The 10,498-nt window shown below is 37.4% G+C and overlaps 2 protein-coding genes across 2 annotated transcripts in view; one reads left to right on the plus strand and one right to left on the minus strand.

Moving 5' to 3' along the window:
- Positions 1-1,178: 1,178 nt before the first annotated feature.
- On the minus strand, positions 1,179-2,997 carry LOC107582274 (transmembrane protein 106B-like). Its single transcript, XM_016268043.1, has 6 exons — positions 2,889-2,997; positions 2,237-2,429; positions 1,991-2,054; positions 1,745-1,904; positions 1,391-1,531; positions 1,179-1,193 (listed from the first exon to the last, which is right to left on the minus strand). Exons 2-6 carry the CDS (start codon positions 2,415-2,417, stop codon positions 1,179-1,181), a joined length of 561 nt encoding a protein of 186 aa, XP_016123529.1. The 5' UTR covers positions 2,418-2,429; positions 2,889-2,997.
- A 5,439-nt stretch (positions 2,998-8,436) lies between these two features.
- Positions 8,437-10,498, plus strand: part of LOC107582275 (lipolysis-stimulated lipoprotein receptor-like) — a 20,300-nt gene continuing 18,238 nt past the window's right edge. Inside the window, exons 1-4 of the mRNA XM_016268044.1 lie at positions 8,437-8,451; positions 8,538-8,946; positions 9,231-9,350; positions 9,825-9,881. Coding sequence (XP_016123530.1) covers positions 8,437-8,451; positions 8,538-8,946; positions 9,231-9,350; positions 9,825-9,881 — 601 coding nt within the window. The remainder of the gene's footprint in view (positions 8,452-8,537; positions 8,947-9,230; positions 9,351-9,824; positions 9,882-10,498) is intronic.

The following is a 10,498-nucleotide window of genomic DNA, read 5'->3' on the forward strand; positions in this document are numbered from 1 at the left end:
CCAGAAAAGTACCAAGATGATCGACAAAGTAGTCTGTGTGACATCAGTGGTTCAACCGTAAAGTTACGAAGCTACGAGAATACTTTTTTGCACAAAGAAAACAAAAATAATGACTTTAATCCACATTTTCGTCTCTACTGCATCACTTGTGGACGCGCGTTCACGACAGTACCATGACGCGAGTGTGTGGCGGCGCTGACCCAGATCCAGCGTAATGACGTCATCACGCCGGATCTGGGTCAGCGCCAGCGCCGCCACACGCTCGCGTCATGGTACTGTCGTGAACGCGCGTCCAAAGTGATGCAGTAGAGACGAAAATGTGGGGAAGAAAAAAACAAAACAAGGTATTCTCGTAGCTTCGTAACTTTACAGTTGAACCACTGATGTCACACGGACTACTTTGTCGATCATCTTGGTACTTTTCTGGACCTTGGACGTGGTAGTTACCTTGCTGTCTATGGGAGGGTCAGAGAGCCCTCAGATTTCATCAAAAATATCTTAAATTGTGTTCCGAAGATGAACGAAGGTCTTACGGGTTTGGAACAACACAAGGGCGAGGAATTAGACAGAATTTTCATTTTTGGGTGAACTAAGAGATTGTAAATTTTTCAAAATTAAGATTTATACATTATCTGAAAGCTGAATAAATACGCTTTCCATTGATGTATAGTTTGTTAGGATTGGACAATATTTGGTCGAGATACAACTATTTGAAAATCTGGAATCTGAGGGTGCAAAAAAATCTAAATATTGAGAAAATTGCCTTTAAATTTGTCCAAATGAAGTCCTTAGCAATGCATATTACTAATCAAAAATTAAGTTTTGATCAAATATCTTCATGGAACATGATCTTTACTTAATATCCTGATGATTTTTGGCATAAAAGAAAAATCAATAATTTTGACCCATACAGTGTATTTTTGGCTATTGCTACAAATATACCCGTGCTACTTAAGACTGGTTTTGTGCTCCAGGGTCACACATTGAGAAGAACTCAGATTACAAATTCATGCAACTAAATCAAACAGCCTTATTGGGAGGATAAAGGTCACTTATTTATTTCGGTTATCTTAAAGTGCTAAACTGACGTGATTTTCCTCACCATGAATACAAATTTGATACAGTAAGGACATGGATTAGTACAGTTGTATTATACACTTTTATTATATTTTATATGTTTATAGAGCAGCATACTATAACATATATTATATGACAAATAATTTTATATGAATACATATTTCAATAAATTACTCATTATATAATTACTACAAAGGTAAAATTGAACAGATAATTTGTTTTGGGCTTATAATGAAAAATAGTATTATTGAAATATGTATTAACATAAAATTATTATTCATTAATTAATATATCTGAATGAATTAACATGTACCTGACGCATATCCAGGGGGGTGATAGTGGTGACATTACTGACAACAGACTTTCCGATAACAGTCTTGTAGAACTGCACCTGTGCTGTGATGTTGGCAACACGTATTGGGTAGTAATTATTGTTGGTGATGTTCAGGGTATTCTGAGAATGACAAAAAAAATACTCTTATTTCTTACAGTTAAATAAAAACACGGCAACAAAAACTAACAAAATACCCTGACTTTGCCAAAAGTCCCATCTGATCTCACTATCAAGTCCAATCCCTCCACACAAAGAACAGAATCACAAATTAAACAGGTATTTTTGATCAACAAGCCTGAAATACAAATGAAAAGGGTTTGCTACAGATATTACCGTGATATTTAGATAAATGATCCGCTGGTCTCGGTCGTATGTGACGTAGGCTGACTTCACCCCAACATAAGAGACATCAATAGCTCGAGGGAACAGGAAGAATACAGCCAAACCAGAAAGTAGCAGACACAGAACGACTGATAAAGACACGTACAATGTCCTGTGATAGCGCAAGAATATACAGTCAGTTATAAAATATAGTATATATCCAATGCTGATTTGAAATGGATATTAAAATTAACTTACGTTCGTCTTGGCTTCAGCCTCTGGTCACTGTATGGTATCAGAGCAACTAGCTGGTTTTCTTGGTCTGTGAGAAAGTCCAGGATAGGAAGTACACATAATTACATTTTTACAAGTCCAAATAATGATTTATTCAAGCAATTTATTGATGCCACTGAGATAAAGACCAATGTATTAACGTTAAACATTTAGTTTCAGCTATACGTTCATATTACATATAAAGTGATGGATGGACGGATCTGTTCTCACCTCTAGGTATCCTCCCCGTCCCTTGACAAGAAGGACAGGTGATGCTGTCTCTGCCTGTGAATTCAACATAAGGAAACTGTGACACGTCATGTTTATTGTCCTCAGTGGGAGACTCTGTGTTTTCAGTCAGGTTCTCCTGCTCCTCTTTTTGCTTTGGCAAGGAAAACAGAGACTTCCCCATGGTTTGCCCTGCCTTCAAAGAAAGAAATGTAGTGAATTACAGTGCAAGTCATGAAAGATCACTCATATCTAGATGTTTATGCAGTGGTGAACTTGAACATATCATGCACGTGACAAAGTATAACACTGCAGGCTGTTTTATAATGTCATTCTGTCTATAAAATATACATTATTTTTTATATATTATGATGTTAACAACATATTCTGGCTGAGGACACAGCGTACGGCCGACAATCTCATGTTCTTGATAGGGTGTAATATTGATGCTTTTGCAATGCAAAATTAAAATGCACTTACTTGACTTCATATTAACGCATTTAGATCGATGCATTTAAAAAGTATTATTAACACGCACGCGACGAACATGGATCGTGATGTAACAGCAAATGGGCCTAAAACAGATCGAAATGACTCTTATTTTAAGGTTCGATATGACAATATAGCGAATAGGATAGGAATCAATGTATTTTACCTTCGATTGAAGGGTCCTGCCTTCTGTTTGTATAAAATTACAGTTGCTATATCGTCGTTACTCTGTTCCAACAATGTTGATATTGTCCCCCACCCGTATTCTAAGAAGCCCCGCCTCCTGCATTAATAAGCGGCATGACTGTAGATCGTGGACGTTGTGTGATTGGACGATAGCTACGTGCGACACTATTACAAGCCAATCATATTGGAGAAGGCGGGATTTGCTACTAAGCCCCGCCCCACTGTTTATAGTTGCAGCTCAAGCTTCAAGGCCGTGTGTGCTGTTAAAACGTGCAATGTTTTGCTCTGGGTGTAATTTCCTTTATTTACTAAAACGACTGTTGATATGCACGTTGCGCTAGATATGCTCATGATTAGAACTAAAAATTAAAACATTGCATCTTAAAAGTAAAATAATATATATACGAAACGTTACTAATAAGGACTTACCTAGAAACATAGATATGAAATATCTGTTTACTTAATCTACTTACAAGCATAATGATTGACAGCTTTCATCAAATATGCTGTGACAGGAAGGGAAACATTTGGCTGGACAGATAGAAAGGAACAGTACAGATTCGTTTTTTCCCCCCCAATACAAAGAAGAAGAAAAAACTATTATTTGACTCCTGAGTTTTTTTGTGCAAGCAAAATGAGAAAAGTATGAGTAGGCATGTGGTTAACACTTCTCAAATTGATTTCCTGATAATAGTTATCATCAGACAATCCATCAAAAAAGTGACCGTGTACACACAGTGAACAGAGGAAATTTATCATTTACAAATATATATTATATATGTGTAGGCCATAACAATGTTTTCTTATATCTGTACTTTACATTTAAAAATGTTTCTACTGAAAATGTAAAAGTTATCTGCCTATATTGTAACTGACTCGAAAACATTCGAAAATAAACCTACACTGAGAAATAATCACATCTAGCCATAGTGTTCCTCTATATATTTGTTATTGATTGATTTTATAGAATTACAAATACATCCAGGGGCTAGGCTACATTAGGATAAGCAAAGATACATAAATAATAATAATATTAATATAAAATCAAAGGATAGAAATAAAGTTTAAAAATATTCAAATGTTTGCAAATAGAATGCATTTACAGCGTTCTTATTTTTCAAATATAAAATTATTTTTTTAGATATTGCTAAACTTCTGTCTTTAAAACTGAAATAAAAGTTTAAAAATGTACAAAAAAACATCCATGTCAGTGTTCCCCTGTGTAGGCCTATATGTGATCATCATGAAACTGAAGAGGATCTGTTTATCATGGCCACATGGCGAATGAGTTCTTCTGTGTTTACTAACTAAATAACTTTAGGAGTTAACCGAGACATTGTTAAATTAGATTCGAGAATCTAACTAGGTTACTTGGCAAAGACATGGGAAGTATCAAAACTTGTAATCTTGGCGATCATTAACTCGGCCTTCAGAGACTGGCAGTGGAATAAACCATTTCTCTCGCCAAACGTGGATTACAGGGCGTTGTAATATGAAACGTTTTGGGTTAATCTTGTCAAACCGGATGCGCAGTCACAGAATACTGCTCCAGAATACCGTATATTATTGTTCAGGAACCAAATGAAATGTATAAAAGTCCGTATTTTTAAATACGCAAACTATTGTTCTCTTTTGGACCCCTATGATCTTACGCGCATTTTGCTTGCAGTGGCCCCGCCGAACTCACCTGAGTTTCGGGTTACACGTTCATACCTCACTGAAGGAGGAATCGGAGGGCGCACCATAAAACCAAGAAGAAGAAGAAGAACGGAGGGCGCAACAAAATACAGCTGCAGTGTCGACACTTACTCGGATTTTCTTTACATACTTTTGAGGAAGTTAACGTTGGATGCTTTTAAAGCTCATATGTTTTGAAAGATTTTGAGAAAATATGTCGCAGGGTATAATCTTTACCCTCCTCTTGATCACAGGTAGGGGCGTTCTTCTTATGCTAATGCTTTGTGGTCACTTCTTCGTCAGTAAGTTTATGTGTGTAGAAAAATATCAATAGATGATCAGATTTAATTTTTTTCATGAATTCATGGAGGCCATATTCACCTATCAGTTGATATATAATTTGTCTCATAATTTATTAAAATTGAGTGGCCAAGGGCTTTAATAAGTGTTTGTTCATTATTAATCCTTCACTTATATTCATATTACTATAGTAACCAGCATCTAAATATCCGATTATGAGTACAAATACAAATCCTTTTTGATATATATCTCAGGTATTCACACATGTTGTGCAATATGGTTCCACTTTGTCTTATTCGAATTTGCTTAAAGATGTCATATTATGCCCCTTTTTACAATATGTAATATACGTCTCAGGGGTCCCCAGAATGTGTCTGTGAAGTTTCAGCTCAAAATACCCCACAGATCATTTATTATATCATTTTTAAAATGCCTATTTTGAGGGGAAGCGGAAACATGCTGTATTAGAGCATGTCTCTTTAAATGCAAATTAGCTGCTGCTCCCCGCCCCCTTTTCCAGAATAGAGCTGCGGCATTACAGCTCGTACCTGCTAAAAACATCTGTTTTGATTCTGGTTGTCATGTTTATCCCGTTGAAATCATGCGTTTTAAACCATATTAGTTTAAAGCGGTCATATGATGTTGCTAAAAAGAACATTATTTTGTGTATTTGGTGTAATGAAATGTGTTTATGCGGTTTAAGGTTCAAAAAACACATTATTTTCCCCATACTGTACGTTATTGTTTCTCCTGTATGCCCCGCCTTTCTGAAATACAAAGTAGTTTCGCTTTCACAACGAAACACACAGCTTCACACACGACGAGCTTGAGTGAGCGGAGGCCAGCAGCAAGAGTAGGCGGACGCCGGTGGGCTTGATAACGGCGCGGCCGGCGGATTTCGACGAAGGAGCGGCCAGTGGGCTTGCGGCAACCACATGTGACGACCCCGGGCTGGACTCCGCTTCGTCCACGGTGAAAGCCGATCCGGTGATCCTCAGCGCGAAGTTGATGTATTTCCTCAGCGACAAGCACGGATCAGCTCTAGGCATGACAAAGTGAATATCGTCCTCTTTTGGAAGGCCAAACAAAGTAGTTTCGCTTTCACAACGAAACACAAAGCGCCGTCACAACATGGCGGCGGCAGGAACAACAATACTACAGCGAGAATAAAAGTTACGCCTTCTCTCTTTGCGTGAACATTTCGGTGGCGTTATGCAAATCTTCCCACATCGTGACATAGACATGTGGGGGCGTGTTAGAACGAGCCGTTTTAGGTAGGCATGAAATGTCACATTTTGTATTTACATCTAGCAACACTTCCTAATAGATAACCATAACCCTCAGAGAGTCATGTATGTTAATATATTTTCTTCCTCAAAAGTGTTTTTAAATAATCAAAAGTGTTTTCACCGATGATAAAAATACAGTTCAAATGAATATATAAATGTTCCTTACAAAATGATGATACTTTTCAGATTTGAGCAGCTGTTGTTTATAAATTGAACTCTTATTCAGTTAGAAATATTACTGAAGATATTACATTGAACATTGCTTTGAACATTTATTGTGATTTTAGTCTGTTAGATCAAATAAATACAGCCTATCTCCTGACTTTGACAGCTAGAATGATGATTTAAACACCGCTATTATCACGACTCACTGGTGAAAAACTAGTGATTTTAGTGACTGAAAGATCGTTTTCAAGTGCACCTCTTGCTTCCTGAGCATTCAGAACACTTTCAATAGATCTAAGCCGAAGAGAAGTTACTAAAGACTAAAGATAAATTTGACATCTTCACTGACACAATCAGTTTTCATGTGGTTCACCTGGTTTATTATAATCTGTTCTGTTCCCTTGTTTAAGAATATTTTTTACAGAAAGTCTGAAGACTTTTCATAAGAGCCGTTTAATGTCTTTTGACATGGTTTGAGTCTTTGTTATTACCTGAAAGGACTTTTAGTCCAGTCTGGATGTTATTTGATCTCCACTGTATTCTTAATTCATGTCTAGATTCATGGGAATGTCGTAAATCTCCCTGTGTTTCATTTATTTGTGGATGCTGTTATATTCAAATGTGTTTCCTCTCCTACAGGCTGCACCACAGCAGTCAACGTGGTCTGCCCTTACCCACGACACGTAGTCATATTATTCCAGCGCTACTCTACAATGCTCAAAACTCATGTTTGAATCGTCAGTGGCAAATTCTTTAAATATAAAAAATTTACTTACAGTCTTTGAGTCAGAACAGCCGGCATTGTAGTCTACTCTCCCAGGATCAGTAAACAGTCCTCCATAAAATGTGCTGCACACATCTGAATATTTGGGTTGAACTGTTCTGGAACGGTGTTGTAAATACAACTTAACCACTGATTTCTAGTCGTGTCCTCTTTTGGAAGGCCAAACAAAGTAGTTTCGCTTTCACAACGAAACACACAGCTTCACACACGACGAGCTTGAGTGAGCGGAGGCCAGCAGCAAGAGTAGGCGGACGCCGGTGGGCTTGATAACGGCGCGGCCGGCGGATTTCGACGAAGGAGCGGCCAGTGGGCTTGCGGCAACCACATGTGACGACCCCGGGCTGGACTCCGCTTCGTCCACGGTGAAAGCCGATCCGGTGATCCTCAGCGCGAAGTTGATGTATTTCCTCAGCGACAAGCACGGATCAGCTCTAGGCATGACAAAGTGAATATCGTCCTCTTTTGGAAGGCCAAACAAAGTAGTTTCGCTTTCACAACGAAACACAAAGCGCCGTCACAACATGGCGGCGGCAGGAACAACAATACTACAGCGAGAATAAAAGTTACGCCTTCTCTCTTTGCGTGAACATTTCGGTGGCGTTATGCAAATCTTCCCACATCGTGACATAGACATGTGGGGGCGTGTTAGAACGAGCCGTTTTAGGTAGGCATGAAATGTCACATTTTGTATTTACATCTAGCAACACTTCCTAATAGATAACCATAACCCTCAGAGAGTCATGTATGTTAATATATTTTCTTCCTCAAAAGTGTTTTTAAATAATCAAAAGTGTTTTCACCGATGATAAAAATACAGTTCAAATGAATATATAAATGTTCCTTACAAAATGATGATACTTTTCAGATTTGAGCAGCTGTTGTTTATAAATTGAACTCTTATTCAGTTAGAAATATTACTGAAGATATTACATTGAACATTGCTTTGAACATTTATTGTGATTTTAGTCTGTTAGATCAAATAAATACAGCCTATCTCCTGACTTTGACAGCTAGAATGATGATTTAAACACCGCTATTATCACGACTCACTGGTGAAAAACTAGTGATTTTAGTGACTGAAAGATCGTTTTCAAGTGCACCTCTTGCTTCCTGAGCATTCAGAACACTTTCAATAGATCTAAGCCGAAGAGAAGTTACTAAAGACTAAAGATAAATTTGACATCTTCACTGACACAATCAGTTTTCATGTGGTTCACCTGGTTTATTATAATCTGTTCTGTTCCCTTGTGTTTAAGAATATTTTTTACAGAAAGTCATTGAAGACAGTGAAGACTTTTCATAAGAGCCGTTTAATGTCTTTTGACATGGTTTGAGTCTTTGTTATTACCTGAAAGGACTTTTAGTCCAGTCTGGATGTTATTTGATCTCCACTGTATTCTTAATTCATGTCTAGATTCATGGGAATGTCGTAAATCTCCCTGTGTTTCATTTATTTGTGGATGCTGTTATATTCAAATGTGTTTCCTCTCCTACAGGCTGCACCACAGCAGTCAACGTGGTCTGCCCTTACCCACGACACGTAGTCATATTATTCCAGCCGGTCACGCTCCGCTGTGATTTCACTACAACAGCTACAAACCCACCACTGATCACCTGGAAATACAAGTCCTACTGCAGAGACCCGATACAAGCTGCATTAAACCCCAGTAGTGCTGACAATGCCATCGCTCAGTCCAACCCAAACTACAACCCTAACATAGAGTGTGCAGACAGCGCCAGGACTGTTCGCATAGTAGCTTCGAAACAAACAGCGGTCACACTTGGGAGCGAGTACCAGGGCCGTCAGATCAGCATCACAAATAGTAAGTTGACTTTGTGAAAGTATTTTGTATTGTTTTTTTATTTAATGTACATTATTCATTAATTTCTTTATTGTATATATTATTTATTTGTTTGTTTTTTATTTTATTATTCATAAGATTTTGTTTATATATTCGTTTTTTTATCTCCATTACCACCACACCTGTGTAAATGTGCCTGGTTTAGCCAAAAAACTTGCAAAGATTTCAAATATGTACGTTGTACAAGTTATGATTTGAGCACCTCTAAAACCTCATCTATTTTGTCTTTTTTTTTAAATGTATAGATGCAGACCTTAACTTTGCTCAGACCGCGTGGGGTGACAGCGGAGTGTACATCTGTAATGCTGCTTCAGCCCAGGACCTTTCAGGGAATGGCGAGTGTTATACAGAACTCATTGTGCTTGGTAAGTGTTTACCTTCTCACAAATAAACTCACACTGACAGACACCAAACATTTCAATGTGTGGTTTCATCACAAACACAAGCACATGGTCGCTCATTCAGATTTTGTAGTGTCTGATGGATGTTTGCGTATGTGAGGAATTAGGGCTGTGTTTGATTGGAAATTGTAAAAAAAAAAAAAATTATTATTGTGTTTTTTTAAATTAATTGTTTGTGATATTTTGCATTATTTAATTATTTTTTAATTATAATTGTTTTTCATAATTTATTTTCCACCTGGAAGATCACTGTTTGCTTGTGAAGGATTCAAGCCCATTTCTTTCATGTCATAGAAAGCAATAATATATTGATAAATGCTAATATTAATACTTATAGTAGCAGTAGTAATTTTAACTTAAAGGCGTTTTTTTTCTTCTTTTTTGGGTCAATGCCATAAGGCCTTTTTCAGTAATTATGACTTTGTCTTTCTTTCACAGAGAGAAAGTCAAATACTACAGACCTGCTGCCTGGCATTGATTTACTGATCATGGAAGGTAGAATAAGTGCTTCTCTCTAGAGGTCTGGTTAAGTTTGAAGCTATACTTAAATCCTTCACCAGCCACAGTCAGGTCTTATTCATTACCAGTGTTGGGAGTAACGCATTACAAAAGTAATAATATTACAGTAGTATATTACTTTTTGCTGTAATGCAGTAATATAAAGCATTACTAATAAAATTTGGGTAATATTATTACGTGTTACAATCTCAGTAACGCAAGTTACAACAACATTTTAACTCAAAATTAAGTGGTGAATTTACTAACACCGCAAAACAGCACCAGAGAAAAAATTCCGCGGGTAAAATAGTTAGTCTATTTCCTGTTGCTGGAATTAGATGGTTGAGATGACTGCAGAGATGGATTCTACATTTGTGAGATGGACACACTCCTGTTATTTCCAGTTCGTCAGAGAAAAGGATAAGAATGCATGCAGGTGCAATATGAGCGACACCAAACTCTCAACATCGAGAAATAGCACGAGTAAAACCTGGAAACACTAACACTAAGCTATCGGAGAGAGCCGCGGGGTCGGAGAAGTGAAAAAAGGCGGAGGACGAGCGCAGACAAGCAACAAAAATTAAGTTTAACTAAAAATAACAAAATCTGTTTTT

The sequence above is a fragment of the Sinocyclocheilus grahami genome, unplaced genomic scaffold (genome assembly GCF_001515645.1).
Source record: "Sinocyclocheilus grahami isolate Dianchi unplaced genomic scaffold, SAMN03320097.WGS_v1.1 scaffold42.1, whole genome shotgun sequence".
Taxonomy (NCBI): domain Eukaryota; kingdom Metazoa; phylum Chordata; class Actinopteri; order Cypriniformes; family Cyprinidae; genus Sinocyclocheilus; species Sinocyclocheilus grahami.

Coding starts and splice junctions, on each gene's coding strand:
- LOC107582274 (XM_016268043.1), bottom strand. CDS start 2,417: ATGGGGAAGTCTCTGTTTTCCTTGCCAAAGCAAAAAGAGGAGCAGGAG. Junction 1,905..1,990: donor AGGCTGAAGCCAAGACGAAC/GTAAGTTAATTT, acceptor GCGCTATCACAG/GACATTGTACGTGTCTTTAT. Junction 1,532..1,744: donor TCATTTATCTAAATATCACG/GTAATATCTGTA, acceptor TGTCATTCTCAG/AATACCCTGAACATCACCAA.